A 15,429-nucleotide genomic window follows, 5' to 3' on the forward strand; every position below is an offset into this window, starting at 1 on the left:
AGAGAAAGGAGAGGAAACAAAATTAGTTATTGGTTATTTGCTTTCTCGAACAATTGTTTTCGCCATTCCGTTCGGGACTTTTTCTTATTTGTACTAAATGCATTTGATTTATTTTTATGAAGCCAAGATCACTTATGAAAGCGTATTCCTCACATGTGCCCACCCATCCCCCTTTTCTGTTAGTCTTTATCACACATTTTGTTTTTGATTAACTGCTGTGGGTTCCTAAAGGAGCTAAAAGTATAAAAGTCCCCACCATTTTCAATCGCGCAATTTGTATTACTTATTTCTTGCGTTCATTCGAAAAAGCAAAAACAAAAAGCCGAAAAATAGCGCATAATATATAAAAATATGTACATATGTATGTACATATGCCTGTGTGCCATGTTTGTTGGTATGTAAATGCTTGCCATTTGGTTCTCCCTCTTTCGATCCCTCCATCTCATTCTATCCCCCAGCCCGATGATGTAAGTTTTCGTATCGGAATTCTTTATTTTATTTTCCCTTGCTCTTCCTTCCGCCATCGAGTCGCCAAATTAAATGTGTGATGATCGGTAAACTGACCACAAGATTAATAACTTTGACTCCCCATAAACTGCTAAGATTGCTCATTAAACTCTTTAAAAGTGCGTGTAGTCCGTCTAAATATTTTATACTCTTTACATCGCCTGAACTTCAAAATTCGCTTAGCAATATGATATGGATATAAGTATGTGTAAGTACAAATGGATCCAATCATTAGTGCTAAATAAAATAATTTCATGAGAAAAGTTACGATACCCTCTGGAAGGGTATAGAAAGTAATATGCCCCCTTACGAAATAAAACAGTTCTCGGGCTACTTTTATTGTTATTTACCAGACTTTATGACTCAATCGCAATGGGAGAAATTCAAACTGATCTCTGTCAAATCAGTTAATTGCTTTTCCAGAATTGTCGAACACTAACCGTTCTTGAACCCAAAAGTGATGGATGAACGTAAGAACGGCGATAATTATTCTTTTCTAACGAGCAAACGTATTAGTTTTTGTGTCAAATAAATACTAAAAACAACATTTGGGGTTCCCACGTGCGTTAAATTGCATTGTTATTGACCTTTTGCCCACAACAAGTGTTTCTCGAAGTTAATTTATTTAAGAGACTACAAACGGTTTATATTTAAATGTTAGAAAACGATTAATTAAATATTTCATTTAGAATTATACAAATTGATGTTTAATCTTTAAATGCAGAATTTGGTTTCAAATTATTTTTTGCATTAAATACATATGTACGTATGTATGTTTAAAGATGCTCCCAAAATATGTACTGCAATGAAAACATAGGAAACCAAACCACTTTGAGAGGATTTCGGGTTGAATAATATCTGAAGGTGTTTTCATCTACATATTGTACATACATACATACATGCATATCTACACCGACAAAAAATAGCGAAACCGGAAATGCCAGATGCCAAGACTAACCAAGACCCAAAAGTGATGAGCAGGGGGTGGAATGGTAAGGGGGAGGGGAAGAGGGAGGGAAAGGTGTATGCTGTGGTGTGTGCCTAAGATTGTTATCCGCATTTCTGGTTTGCTTTTCATTATAGGCAGAACAGAACACAACACCATGCGGCACGATGCGATCTGCGAATACCCCGGACCCTGAGAATCGGCGCTGCAGTCACGTAGACCCACTAATTAAGCGAGATCAATAACGGTGATTGTGTGTGCACCTATATGCATATGTACATATTAACGAATGTATTTACCTGAACAATTCGGACAGCTCGTGCCTAGTCGCGCATTATCCAAAATTACGCAGAACGGCTTCGGGTTCTGCCGCCGGGTGCTCCTTCTTCGTAGGGTTAAAACCGAACAGAATCCTAGCTAAAGTGGGGCACGGATTGCTGATTTTCCAAAGTATCGCTATCGGCGGTGGTCTATCGGTATCGGTATGCTAACGACGACGGGCAGCAGGGTGTGGGTGGAGTTTACCGTTCCGGCGAACCGCTGGCAGAGCGCCTTAAACTAAAGTCGAAGGGCGGGCCAGGATGGCGATTGGTGAATCCGGTATTCGGTTTTGATTTTGGATTACTACGGCAAGGTAACAAACCAAAACTTTCGGTTTTATCTGCGCACAGATTCTGACAGCTAACACCCCAATTGCTCGGTTACCGTTACCTTTCGTCTTACGATACCGTTGCACTGCACACACTGAGGGACACTTACGCACACACACAAACACTCGCGTTCGCTCACTCAACTTCCAACTTTGCGATTTGCGATTTTCGACTTCGAATTTGATTTTGATTTTGATTTTGAATTATTTCAATTTCACTTTTTCGCTCGCCTCTTGCCGTATTTGCTACGTTGTTTTCGGACCACGCGTTTCGATCGTTTCGTTTTGCGGAAGCTTGCCCAAAAGCTTCGAGAATGTGGTTTTTCGATTTGACAGCAAAAAGGGCTGAACAAAGTTGCACTTGCACCTGGCTAAAAAGAGCAATATTCCGGTTGGATTATGGGAATTTTTAGTTTGTGCAAGTTTAACTGAACTGCTGGTGAGTTGCTACAGTCAATAGTCTGTCTAACGGCTGCTCTGCGTTCGATCGGATCTCGGTGGGCACTGTACAGCTCCCTGTGTTTGGTCTACTTGAGTGTCGAACATGTGACGAGCAACTGATGGCGCTGGCCCGCTCCACTGGTCCGCCGGCCAGGCGAAGACGCGCGACGGCGGCAGCGGTATAGCGGGTACAGTAGGGCCTGCCTAAAAACACTTTCACTTAGAAAGGTCACTTTTTAAAATCACTGGCCATTTGTTTTAAAGTAATAAGTGGCTAAAAACACAGTATAAACATATATGCACATAATTTTTTTTGCAAAGCCATTGGGTTTAGAAAAACAAGATTTATTATAGAATTCTATTAATAGGTTAATTTCCAACGTTCTTAAAGTATAATTGCTATTTCTCTGCGTTACATTTTAAGCTAGTTAATTGACATTAGTAATTAATGATATGTCACTATCAAGAAGTTTCTAGAGTTTAAATGAGTTTTCTTACCTTAAGCTTTATGTACAAAGCCTAATGTGTGCGTGATTAATTGCATATCATAAAAATCTTATTCTCGTCGAAGTTCCACTGTAGTGAGTGTGGGCAAAGCGGAGGCGCCGACAATTCTAGAGAGTGCCATCGAAAAGTTCGCGAAACGGAATTAGCAACAACAATTAAGTCGGAAATGAGCCGCTCGCTGTCTCTCTCTTGCTCTCTGACCACACTAAGCTCCCCCTCTTCAAACATTCGAAACCATCCATGTCTTTCTACCTTCAGCGAAGAAAAGCTTTTAGAGCTTTTGAGTAGTAGGTCAAGAAATGCCTTGAAGCTATTGTTGTTGTTCGGTTTTCACTTTTTAAGCCTTGTTTCTAACCGATATATCTGTGCTTAAAAGATATGCTCCACTCAAAGGTGGTGGTGGTGGCGAAGAGGGAATGAGAGCGAAGAAAGGAGAGAAGAGGAGACCGTGAAGCTTTTCACGATCACTTTGCTGTAATAACGAAATACCGGCCGGCGTTGGCGTTTCGAAATTGAGAAAGCGCCGACCTTGTGCTCTCTTTATCTCTCTCCCACCCTCTCCTTCCCCCTTGGAACGGGTGGGTGTGTGAAAGAGCGAGAGGGTTGGGGTGGCAACCGAATGCTAATTAATTGAAAGCTTTCGCCCCATCTCTGTCGCAGCAAAAAAGCTTGCCGATCAACGGGTTATTACCATTTATGCATATGAATTATAGACTTTATATAGGAATAGGATCTGCCCCACTGCTACTGATCCTTTAGAATGTAGAGAAAAATAAAAAAAATATACAAGTGCAACGGTTGGACGCTCGGGATCACGATCACGTGACCAAGGCTGCAAAACTGCGACTAGAAATAATTGGCGAAGCAGCTAAAATCACAGTGTCAGGGCGGTATTTTTGGCTGTCGCCGATTCAATAGCTAGAGCGACAAAACAAACCCAAAAATATCTTAACTCATCCACCGGTTGATAGTCTCGTAGACCAAATGCGATGCGTAGTAGCCACGCGGCCAATAAGACATTTCAATTATTTTGCCAACAAACGGAATCGGGCATGTCCACGTATTTATAAAAACTGCGTGAATCCACAGTAAACAATAGTTGATCCGATTTTTTCGTCGCTTTCAGATACTTCCAACCTTGAGGTTGTGTCATTCAAAGTGGCGCCTATCACCTAATACACATGTATTAATTAATATCTGATTTAACTTTACATATATTTCAATAATTTGCGCACTGATTTATGCATAGCATTTTGTTATAAACTCTTTCTTGGTTATTAAATTTAATGGAAACAAATGAGAATAATTTGACATTGTTGGCGGTGTGCAAACTTACATACATATGTATGTACATTTGCACACATACAATCGTGACTCATGTCGACAAACTTTTCCATTGCAAAATATTTCATTGGAAAGGGAAAACCCGTGGGGGTTTTTCTCGGTGAGGTATTTTCCAATAAGTAAACACCTTTTATTAGGCACAGCAGTCAGAACTAAATCCTAACACATATCAAATCGAACAAAAATAATAAGAAGTTTTTCCAAGAAGTTTGCCAGAAACTTAAAAATACAAAATGTGTGGTTGTAAATGTTTACAAGCGCCAGCAACATTTTCGGTGCAACATTTGTAAACATTTCCATATATGTACCATATGTATGTATACATGTATGAGGCTTATACATAAGTAGAATTTTCATTGGTACTTAAATATGGCTTTAAAAACGTCAATTCCACTTTAAAATATAGTTGTGGTATATCCACACTTATCATTTCCAATAATAGTTAATGCTAATAAGGTTTGTGTACTATTTTATTAAAAAATGTACTAGTATAAACTCAGGCGATTTACTTTATAATCAGTGTAACAATTTATACAGACTTTAAAGTTAACTTTATAAAAATCGCTGTGCATATATAGCTCCTCCAGCCACAATAGCGGTCAAAATAGTGGCGCCGGAAATGCGTTTCAGCAGCTGATCCTGCCCCTTCCGGTTGGCAATGCACTGTCGATAGGGCATACTGGAAAAGGAGACGCTGTTATAGAGAGGAATCCAACCAGGAAACAGACGGAAGAGCAGTGTGTCCAGCCATTTCCGGAGCCGGAAGGTCCAACGTTTGGTCAGGTCTCGCATCTGCAAGTTAGGGAACACAGGAAATACAATTTGAAACTATATAAATTCTAGTTCCAAAAACCCACCTCCACATAATTGTACATGGCCAGATCGCAAATGGCAAAGGCGTCCTGCCAGCGGGATTCGGTGAACAGGGCCAACGTCTCGTCCAGTGGCAGCTGCTTAGCCAAAACTTCGGTGAGTAGCGTGACATCCTCCATTCCCGCATTCATACCCTGGCCGTAGTACGGAACCATCGCATGCGCGGCATCGCCCAGGATCAGGGCCTTATCCGCATAGTGATACGGCCTGCACTTGATGGACACCAGGAACTGTGGCCTGGTCTTGAAGAAGTCCTTTATGAGCTGTTGCTCTCCAATCAGCGGCAGTGCGTCCCGGAAATGCAGCTTAAAGAATGCCAGGAGATCGTTTTGATTCTGAATGCTGGCGAAGACCTCAAAGGGCATGGACAGGGTGACCGTGAAAGACTTATCCTGATTCGGCAGGGCAATCATCATGAAGGTGTTACGCGGCCATATGTGCAGGTAGTTGGCAGGCATCTGGAAGTCCCCCGATTTCGAGGGTATGCAGAGCTCCAGATAGCCCGTTCCTATGTACTCCTGGGAGTAGTTGAAGCCCGGCAAGCGGACCAAGTGCTGGCGCACACTACTGAAGGCCCCATCACAGCCGACTATAAGATCAGCATGGGCAGCTACGGCTTCCTTGGCGGGATTGCGGAACTCCATGGATCCCTCTCTCAGATTGGCACTTGTCAGCTTGTGCTCGAAGTGGCAGCGGATATTGGGCAGCTTATCGCAGGCATTCAAGAGGACTTCGTTCAGCTGTCGGCGTCCCACGGAGTACAGGCATTGCTTGTTTATGGGATCGTATAGCACCACACTGGAGTTTCCTCGCACATCGTGGAGCATTCTACCCCGCATGGGTATGGCGGTGGCCAGCACTTCTTGCTCCAGACCCACGGCGGCCAGCGCCTTACGGCCACGCTGCGAAAGAGCCAGGTTAATACTCCTGCCCTGGACCACTAGAGCCTGGCGGATATCCTCCCGGTACTCGTACAAATCCACGTCGTTGCCCATGCGTGCAAAGTTCAAGGCTGCCAGAGAACCCACCTAGTGTTATGGAGAAAAAGATGCGTAGAAAGCGTGATAAGAGCCTTATATCTGGACCAGGGATTTAAAAACACTATAGATAAGGCAACTAACTATGTGGAGACAAATTACATTTGATTTATAAGTTGAAAACTATTTGGAAAAGAATTCGAATGGCACTTTGTAGTTCTAATTGTTACGATTTATATTTCATTATGATCCACTGCGTAGCAAAGCTTAGTTTTAGATAACATGAACCTAAACTACAATTATTGCCTGTTAACATATTTATAACTATATATTTATAGACCCACGATCTGTAATTGCTTTCGCAGAGTAATCGTTGTATAATTCAGATAACTTTGTCACACTCACAAGTCCTGCTCCGACAACCGCCACCCTGCGCCGTCGTCCATGTCTCTCGTCCCTCGCAGCTTCTGTTGGCTCCTGGCGGCCGTTCACCTCCTGGCTGATGATTCCTGGTCTCATGACCGTTCTAGTGGCTCGTTGGCAGCGAAATGAAGATGGAATCGAGATGGAAGCCAGTCAACTGGCTGGGGAAAGGTTTACCAAAGAGATTATGTCAGATGGGCAGTAAATGGTATCTATGGTTGTTTGATGTTGCTGCGGGAAGCCAACCAACTGCAGCGGCGTAGCCACAAACATTTATCTTGGGGTCTCTTTCCTATGTTGGGCTGCAGAAAATGAAGATTTTACACGTGATACTTGAAGAGTAGAGCATACTGGATTCGTTGAGGAGCATGTAACCGTTTAAAGCGTTTGTCCGTATAAACATCGCGATCTACAAATAAGAAACTATATAAGCTAGAGGGTATGTACATCCTACGCCTTGTAAGTTTGTTTCAGAACGTTGCTTTGTCCACTCTATAACCTACAAACCTCTCAAAACTTTCACGCCCACACTTTCGAGAAATGCTTTGGTGTTATTATTTTTCCTTTGATATCTCAAAAGAATTTTACAAATATTGACTTGAGTTCCCTCGTGCTTACTTGTTAAATACACTAAGCTTAAGTAATGGGAAAATATATCATTACAAACTAAATTCACAATCTGTTTTAATTTTTCTTTACATACAAATGCATGTTACTTTTATGTTATGATGGACAAGAAGAAAACATAAGATTAAGCCAACAATGAATTCACGATATATAAACATTAGATTAAGCCAGTCAAGATTACATTATATAATTAAACATCTTAAGCAGATAAGAACTGTAAATCGTAAGTCAACACTTACACTTTAGATTGCTAATGAAATGGAAAACTGTTTGAATAAACATTATTTTTCCACTGAACAGAGGAAAATTACCAACTATCTGAATGAAAATTTAAGATCAGTAACTAAAAAGTGCGAGTATTGCCATGCAGCATGAAGCTCCATTATCAAATGTAAAAATAAATTCACAATACACGTTCTGTTTAAGAAAAAGCCGCGCTAATTTAAATTAACGTGGCAAGCCCTGACAACCCTGTCAACGCGTTGCCAATGCTAAGCTTTCTGGTATTCTTCCTTGGCCACCGAGGTATTTTTTGTCGCTTGAACCGCGGTCACACCAAAAGCTGCTGTGGAAAAACTCATGCACAATAGAAAATAGAAAACCGAATAATTCCACAACAAAACCGTAATTCAGCGCCCCAAAAAACCCAGTAGCATGTGCAGGATAGCCCGTGGCGTAGGACTTTAAAGGAAACTAGAGGAAAACCAAGAGCGGAACGGCGAAAAGAGCGAACTTTATTTGTACTCTATAGATAGCATCCAAGGAGAACCACAAAAGGCAAAACCAAAATGGTAATAAAATGCCACCAAAATAAGCAAAGAACAAGTGCAAAAGCGGATGAGGTGAAGAGGGGAAAAGGCGGAGAGCGGGAAAGGGCGAAGAAGAGAGCGCAGACAGGGAGTGGGAGCTTGTACCGTTATAAAGCCAACTTCCGTTCTGCGTTTCATTCCCCCGCACCCCACCTCTTTCCCTCTTTTGGCATTGCAAAATATTAAAATTTCCCATTTAACATATGCTTTTTCGCCTGCAGGGAAATGAAACATCACTGCCCATGGAAATGTGTTCCAATTGTAAGTACGAAATAGTTCACTCAATGTCATTTGAACGGAATGGCAGCTGTTTATGAATATGCAAACATGGGCATTTAGAAGCGTACATTTAGATACGGTATGCATGTACGAATGTACGCCCGTATGTACGTATGTACATATGAATGTAGGCATGCAAATACGCGAATTGCCAACAAAAGTGGAATGCAAACGAAACGTGGCGTAGAAATACATTTTGAATTCCCAACTCTTTATTCCGCACCATCACGAGATCTTACACCCAATCGTCCTATTTCAAAATTGGCATTCTAGAATGTGTATTTGTCACACCTTGTCGCACATCTGATGATCGACAGACAACCGGATGCTAAATATAAATCGCCAGCAATCTTAACCAGAATCTCGAAATCTGGTTTTACATCTGCATACAAAAAGGCTGTTGAAATATGCAGATATTCGCCAACTATACTCAATACTTGTTAATTAGCAGAATAGTAAAAATTGAATAACTTTTTCTTAATTTTGTCATTTATATTTGCGACAAGGAAGAATTTAAATTTGTATGTTAGGTAAATTTACGTATATAAAAGTTTATTCAAGATTTAAATTAAACTATGCAATTTTAAGTGTAAATAATAGTATTTAAAAGCTTTATTAATTCAAATAACGCTAAAGAATGGCGATTTTTAAAGTATAGAGTTTAAAGAGAAGATAGTTTTTGGAAGCTCCACTGTAATCATAATTCTTACGCTGCATTCTAAAATCTAAATCTCTTTCAATATTTCCCGCTTGTCTGCAGTTGACGCCGACGAGATCCGGCGGCTGGGCAAACGTTTCCGGAAACTGGACCTGGACAACTCGGGCGCGCTGAGCGTGGACGAGTTCATGTCGCTGCCGGAGCTGCAACAGAATCCGCTGGTGCAGCGCGTCATCGACATTTTCGACGCGGACGGCAACGGCGAGGTGGACTTCAAGGAGTTCATCCAGGGCGTGTCGCAGTTCAGCGTCAAGGGCGACAAGCTGTCCAAGCTGCGCTTCGCCTTCCGCATCTACGACATGGACAACGATGGCTACATTTCCAATGGCGAACTGTTTCAGGCAAGACCCGCGAACGCGAACTTCACGTTAAGCTTATTCCACTGAATTGGTTTCTCTTTAAAGGTTTTAAAGATGATGGTGGGAAACAATCTGAAGGACACGCAACTGCAGCAGATTGTGGACAAGACGATCGGCTTCGCGGATAAGGATGAGGATGGCAAGATCTCGTTCGACGAGTTCTGCTCTGTGGTCGGCAACACGGACATTCACAAGAAGATGGTAGTCGATGTCTAAAATAGGTTTAACGCAGATCCTTTTCTACGCGATGTTATTTATTTATTTTATACACGTCGGCATCCTTCGGTTGTCACTATCACCACTATTCATATGGTTATTATTTTTGATCGGCGATTCTCTATAGTTAAATATTGTTAAAGAGCCTTTGGCCAGCCAGTTCAGTCAGTCAGTCAGTCAGCCAGCCAGCCAGTCAGTCAGTACAGCGATCGAAGGCTTAGGGAGAAGTCGCGAATGCAATATTGTTATCCTAAGTTGAAAAGTGGAATATTGCGCCTCCTACTTACTTCTTAAATATATTCATCTATATACTTATATATAAATGCATATATAGTCATAATTTATTATACAAATATACATTTAAAGAATTCAAAAACCCGAGAAGCAAAACTAAACTAAACTAAGGCGAAATCCAACTTCGTGCAAGTAAAGGCAAATAAAGCAACCCAAGTTGAACGAATGCTCTATCGAATGCACTTTCGCTCTATCATATTGATGTTATATTTCTAATTCTCCTGTGATTTTGCCAAAAACCAAACAAAACGAAACGAAACGAAACAAAACAAAACAAAACCAATCGAAATATGAAGTGTGTATGATGAGAAAGGACAGAAGCGCGGGGCAGCTAAGCAACCTGCCCGAAGGAGGTCTCCTCTATTGACTTAGTCTAATTTACACGTTGTGTACTTTTTATATATTTATACATACCTACTTGTACTAATCGAATGTTATAACCTACGCAACGTATTTTTATATATCTTGACTAACTTGATAACACCAGAGGAAGGCGACGTTTGCCAAGTTTCTTAAGTCTACCTTAACCAATCTTTAACGCCACTTAACTCAAATTAATCAACGATTCTCACGCAGAACGTTTTCGAAAATACGCCACATTTTGCAGTTTATAACGTTTATAACGCGAGTTAACTGAAAATCGAATAGTTATACATCAAAACATACATATGAAGCAATGCCGTGCGGTGATATTGCAGTAACATTTTTTTATACCTAATTATACTAGTTAAAGATGCAAGGAAACCAAATAGTAAAATGCATGTTACAAATTTTACAATTAACAAATTTTTGCACACTCGCCACTCAAATTCGTTAGCTAATCAATTAAATTCCATTGCATTGTTCAAAGTAATCGACTCGAGATCGTATCTCATTGTAAAATGGTGTAGCCACAAGCTGGAACCCCATCGATAGATAGGCGCGCATGGAAGGCCCAGCTTGCTGGCCAGTCGAAGCAATAATAAGCGAATCCTTCAATAAAATTATAATTATACACTAACCAACAAAGGTTTTCAATTGTTGCGCTGGTGGAGCTACAGTACAATATGCGATTAGATAAGGTCTGCGGCAAAAGCTAGCCTGCTCACCCATCGCCACCATGAGTACTCCCCTTCAGTTGTGAAATAACCGGCGGTCTGCTAGCTTCTCTGCGGGATCGTAAACATGTGGGGGCTGGACACCAAGGGAGGAATCATCTGCTCGGGCTGCCTGTCCATAGCCTTTGCCATAACCTATCTGGTTTTGATGGACGATTACTTCTGGAGAAGTAGGCGCATATACACATCAATCTTAGAGATCCTTGCATGCATAGTGTTATTTCGTTTCAGATGGACTCTATGAGATGGGAATGCACTTTTCGTCGCTGCAGATCTTGGCCAGCCTGGTGCTCATCGTTGGAGCCATAAAGGTTAGTTAGGCACAGCTCACAACACTCGTATCTCTTATCTCTTATCTCTTTGCTGTATACAGCAAAAGCACAAGTTCTTCGTGCCGTGGATGATAACCACAGGATTCTTTTTATACCTGATGATGTACCTGCTCATTTCACTGATAATCCAGGGCACAGGGTGGATCTTCGGACCGTTGATGGTGGCTCCGTTCTCAGGTGAGGAGCTAACGCACAGAGATTGCCCAGTCAATTAACCAAAGTCCTCCACTTTCAGCCTATCTGTGTTGCGCCTTGTACTCGGTGCAAAAGGCCTTCGACAGGATGCGCAAGGAGGAGCCACCGGCATATGCCAGCTTGTCCGACAAGAAGGAGTTCATCAATCATATATAGATAGATACATATATAAGCAATGTCAATACAAACAAAAAGATTAAAGTCAGATCAGATAGCTGGAAAATAAAAGCTCATTTTAAGTGCTATTCCAATAAAACTCACAAAAAATCGTAGTAAATTCAACAATTTCCAATGGGAACTATAAACTTTAAGGCAAGCACTTTTGTGTACTATTATTTTCAGTTTGCTCTAAAAATCTATCTGTTAATTTATTTCTGCGTAATTTCGTTTCCAGCTCTGTTATCTCCGACAAAGGTGTAAAGCATTTTAATGGCTGTTTTTTCAATTATTGCATTTGACTTTTAGCAAAGCTAGTTTTCTACAATGCACAATTTTATTATCCCTTTTGCGGTGAAGATATCCCACAAAGGCTTTGATGTACATACGTTGTATATAAAGCAATGGCTGATTAGATAAGTATTAAAGAAAGCTTTTCACTAATGGAACAATGGATCATTTGCGAACAGAACGCCCATCGACGAGCAGGAAATGTGGAAACTAGACTCCAAGGAGGGCATTATATGCTCCGGGGCTGCATCGATCTGCCTTGCGATCGCCTATCTCATCATATTCGCCAACTTGAGGGGTACTGAAACGGGGTCAAAGTTCAAAAGCCAGCACATCTAACGCCAGTTTCCCAGCAGGGTTATCCTACAACTTTGGAGTGCACATAGCGTCCCTGCAGATCATCAGCAGCGCAGTCCTCATCGTCGGATCCACCAAGGTGGGCCATACTCCCAATTCAACTTCCAAATCTCCATCCACATTCTCTCATCGCAGGAGAGGCACAAGCTCTTTGTGCCCTGGATGATCACAACCGCCATGTTCCTCTACCTGATGGGTTACTCATCCATTGTGCTGCTGGCCATGGGCGATGGGCTTATCGTCATGTTTTTCGCAGCGCCAATGATAGGTACATGTGTATTGGAGCTAACTAACCATTATATAGATTAACTTCGTTCTTCAATAAATCCAAAAACTACTTTCAGGCTGCCTCGGAATGACATTCTATGCGGTGCAGAAGGGCTTCCGCAGGATGCGCAAGGATGGGCAGCCACCGAAGTATGCCGACATGCAAGTCAAAAGTATTCTGGTGAATCCCATATGATGCATTTGCCATTTGCAATTGTTGGTTTATCAAAAGCACTCTAATCGCATCGTTATAAGTGAAATAATTATGTATAATATGGTGAAGAACATTATTAGTGGTGTTACTATATATCTCTAATATATGCAAGATTATACAAATTAATACAGAGAGTATGATTTCTTGAAATCACTTTTCCATTTGATTTAATCAATATTTATATCCTTAAAATTTATCGTATTTTTATTCTATTAGGCCATTTAATTTGAACAGAAATAACTAAAACAAGATCACAAAGCGATACGTTCATCTAAGCTACATATTTTTTAAAAGTATTTTAAGCTCAGCATTTGGATATTTCGGAAGTCTGCATTTTCAAATATCCCGCTCTTTGCAGCCCTGGTTGATAGTAATCGATTCGATGCTGTAATGCCGATAAGCTATGTACACCAAGCAGCATATGTATGACCTTTCGTGACCTTGGTTATGCTCATAAGAAAGCCGCTTTGTATAGGAACGCAGGTCGATATATGAAAACAAACCCTCTTTCCACCAAAAAGTATACAGTATATGTAGGCTATATAGCTTATATAGCCAATATATTGAGTTCAATTGGTATATTTATGTATTGTTTTGCCGAAGAATCAAAATCCAAGGCAAACAAACAGCATCCGCACAGGTTTCAAAGTGCAGCGATAAGAGAATATTTGTTCGTTATCTGCGAATTTTAAGACTGCCAGAGTTGGCAACAACAAAAGTACATACATACATATGTATGTACATAAATAGAAACATCATTCCTTTGGGATTGGGATGACTCCCAGACGAAGCAGAGATATTTATTCACTGCATATCTCAGCAAGTCCGCCCGATATATAATAACCTTCACACGCCCTTGGGCTTACACAAGCAACGTTCATTCGATGCACAAGTTTTATTTTTCAAATAGCTGACATTTAAATACAGTAACAGGGCGATACTTTATTCAACAACAATAAATATGTAGCTTTGCGTAGTTATGGCTATTTTGTGCATTTGAATGGTAACTTTAGGAGCCCACCAAGAAAAGCATCCTCATTTGCGCGCCTTGCGGATTATGCAACAGTGATTCCCGACCAGCTGCTGGGCGCCGGGTTTGTACGATAGTGGTGGTTAGCTTAGTCCTTGCTCTGCATATACTTGATCAGGTCGATGACGCGGTTGGAGTAACCGAACTCGTTGTCGTACCACGAGATTAGCTTGACGAACTTGTCGTTCAGCGAAATGCCAGCCTTGGCGTCGAACACCGACGAATGGGTGTCGCTGAGGAAGTCGGTGGAGACCACCTCCTCGTCGGTGTAGCCCAGGATTCCCTTCAAGGGTCCCTTGGAGGCCTCCTCGACCTTGGCCTTGATTTCGTCATAGCTGGCTCCCTTGCCCAGGCGGACGGTAAGATCCACCACGGAGACATTGGGCGTGGGCACGCGGAAAGCCATGCCGGTCAGCTTGCCGTTCAGGGCCGGGATGACCTTGCCCACAGCCTTGGCGGCTCCGGTGGCGGCCGGGATGATGTTCTGAGCGGCACCACGTCCATCGCGCCACAGTTTGCCAGAGGGACCGTCGACGGTCTTCTGGGTGGCAGTGGTGGCGTGCACGGTGGTCATCAGACCCTCGACGATCTCGAAGTTGTCATTGATGACCTTGGCCAGAGGAGCCAGGCAGTTGGTGGTGCAGGAGGCGTTGGAGACCACCTTCATGTCGGGGCTGTAGGCGTCCAGGTTAACGCCGCACACGAACATGGGCGCATCGGCGGATGGGGCCGAGATGATGACCTTCTTGGCACCGCCCTTCAAGTGGGTGGACGCCTTGTCGATGGTGGTGAACACTCCGGTGGACTCCACCACATACTCGGCTCCAGCACTGGCCCAGTTGATGTTGGCCGGGTCGCGCTCGCTGAACACGGTGATCTTCTGGCCGTTCACCACCAGGAATCCGCCCTCAGCCGCAACGGTGCCCTTGAAACGACCGTGAGTCGAGTCGAATTTGAACAGGTACACCATGTAGTTGACATCGATGAAGGGATCGTTGACGGCCACCACGGAGGCGCCCTTATCGATGGCGGCGCGGAGCACCAGGCGGCCGATGCGGCCAAATCCGTTAATTCCGATCTTCGACATGGCTGAGTTCCTGCTGTCTTTTCACTTTTCCTCTCGTTCAGTTTCAGTTCGCTATTACGACTGCCGCTTTTTCCTTTTCCCGGAGCTTTTTTCGCAAATTAAGAGTTCTTTGCAGCGGTTGGCAGGGGGTGGCTTGATGAGTATTTCGCCAGCTTTCTGCGTAGGTCACACTTAAAAAAAGCTAATGTGAAATAAATCGATTAGAATCCCATTTCAAACTTTAATTTCTATTCACAAATTATGATCAAGCACCCATATAAAGTGTTTCATTATATAACGGCTTAAGAAAGAACAATTTCGTGTGCCATAAAGAGATTCTAACATTTAGTGATATAAATGGATTGAAGGACCCTTTCGTAATAAATTTTATAAACAAATAAACATAATGTAGTATAACGACTTTATTTTGCACTTAAGTTTTTCGTAACCTTGTT

The 15,429-nt window shown here is 42.1% G+C and overlaps 6 protein-coding genes across 8 annotated transcripts in view; 3 read left to right on the forward strand and 3 right to left on the reverse strand.

Moving 5' to 3' along the window:
* Positions 1-2,669, reverse strand: part of LOC117137818 (terminal nucleotidyltransferase 5C) — a 41,604-nt gene extending 38,935 nt beyond the window's left edge. The window contains exon 1 of the mRNA XM_033299496.1: positions 1,753-2,669. The gene's annotated coding sequence lies outside the window, so the exon portion shown is untranslated. The remainder of the gene's footprint in view (positions 1-1,752) is intronic.
* Positions 2,670-4,889: 2,220 nt separating this feature from the next.
* LOC117137819 (kynurenine 3-monooxygenase) lies at positions 4,890-6,778 on the reverse strand. The gene is made up of 3 exons (XM_033299501.1): positions 6,650-6,778; positions 5,252-6,295; positions 4,890-5,186 (listed from the first exon to the last, which is right to left on the reverse strand). The coding sequence occupies exons 1-3, from the start codon at positions 6,761-6,763 to the stop codon at positions 4,947-4,949; spliced, it is 1,398 nt and encodes a 465-aa protein (XP_033155392.1). The 5' UTR covers positions 6,764-6,778; the 3' UTR covers positions 4,890-4,946.
* Positions 6,779-7,823: 1,045 nt separating this feature from the next.
* Positions 7,824-10,969, forward strand: LOC117137821 (calcineurin subunit B type 2). The gene is made up of 4 exons (XM_033299505.1): positions 7,824-8,085; positions 8,325-8,364; positions 9,143-9,441; positions 9,505-10,969. The coding sequence occupies exons 1-4, from the start codon at positions 8,083-8,085 to the stop codon at positions 9,673-9,675; spliced, it is 513 nt and encodes a 170-aa protein (XP_033155396.1). The 5' UTR covers positions 7,824-8,082; the 3' UTR covers positions 9,676-10,969.
* Positions 10,970-11,133: 164 nt separating this feature from the next.
* LOC117137823 lies at positions 11,134-11,849 on the forward strand. The gene is made up of 4 exons (XM_033299506.1): positions 11,134-11,236; positions 11,298-11,377; positions 11,440-11,575; positions 11,634-11,849. The coding sequence occupies exons 1-4, from the start codon at positions 11,134-11,136 to the stop codon at positions 11,747-11,749; spliced, it is 435 nt and encodes a 144-aa protein (XP_033155397.1). The 3' UTR covers positions 11,750-11,849.
* A 298-nt stretch (positions 11,850-12,147) lies between these two features.
* LOC117137820 lies at positions 12,148-13,003 on the forward strand. Of its 3 annotated transcripts, none has more exons than XM_033299503.1 (4): positions 12,193-12,338; positions 12,394-12,476; positions 12,533-12,665; positions 12,742-13,003. In XM_033299503.1, exons 1-4 carry the CDS (start codon positions 12,242-12,244, stop codon positions 12,858-12,860), a joined length of 432 nt encoding a protein of 143 aa, XP_033155394.1. In that variant the 5' UTR covers positions 12,193-12,241; the 3' UTR covers positions 12,861-13,003. The 3 variants fall into 3 exon arrangements, with proteins under 3 accessions (XP_033155393.1, XP_033155394.1, XP_033155395.1); XM_033299504.1 differs by having other exon boundaries at positions 12,194-12,338; positions 12,397-12,476; positions 12,742-13,002; XM_033299502.1 differs by having other exon boundaries at positions 12,148-12,338; positions 12,397-12,665.
* Positions 13,004-13,754: 751 nt separating this feature from the next.
* On the reverse strand, positions 13,755-15,100 carry LOC117136979 (glyceraldehyde-3-phosphate dehydrogenase 1). Its single transcript, XM_033298155.1, has one exon. It carries the CDS (start codon positions 14,993-14,995, stop codon positions 13,997-13,999), a length of 999 nt encoding a protein of 332 aa, XP_033154046.1. The 5' UTR covers positions 14,996-15,100; the 3' UTR covers positions 13,755-13,996.
* Positions 15,101-15,429: the final 329 nt, after the last annotated feature.

Source organism: Drosophila mauritiana, chromosome 2R (genome assembly GCF_004382145.1).
Source record: "Drosophila mauritiana strain mau12 chromosome 2R, ASM438214v1, whole genome shotgun sequence".
Classification (NCBI taxonomy): Eukaryota; Metazoa; Arthropoda; class Insecta; order Diptera; family Drosophilidae; genus Drosophila; species Drosophila mauritiana.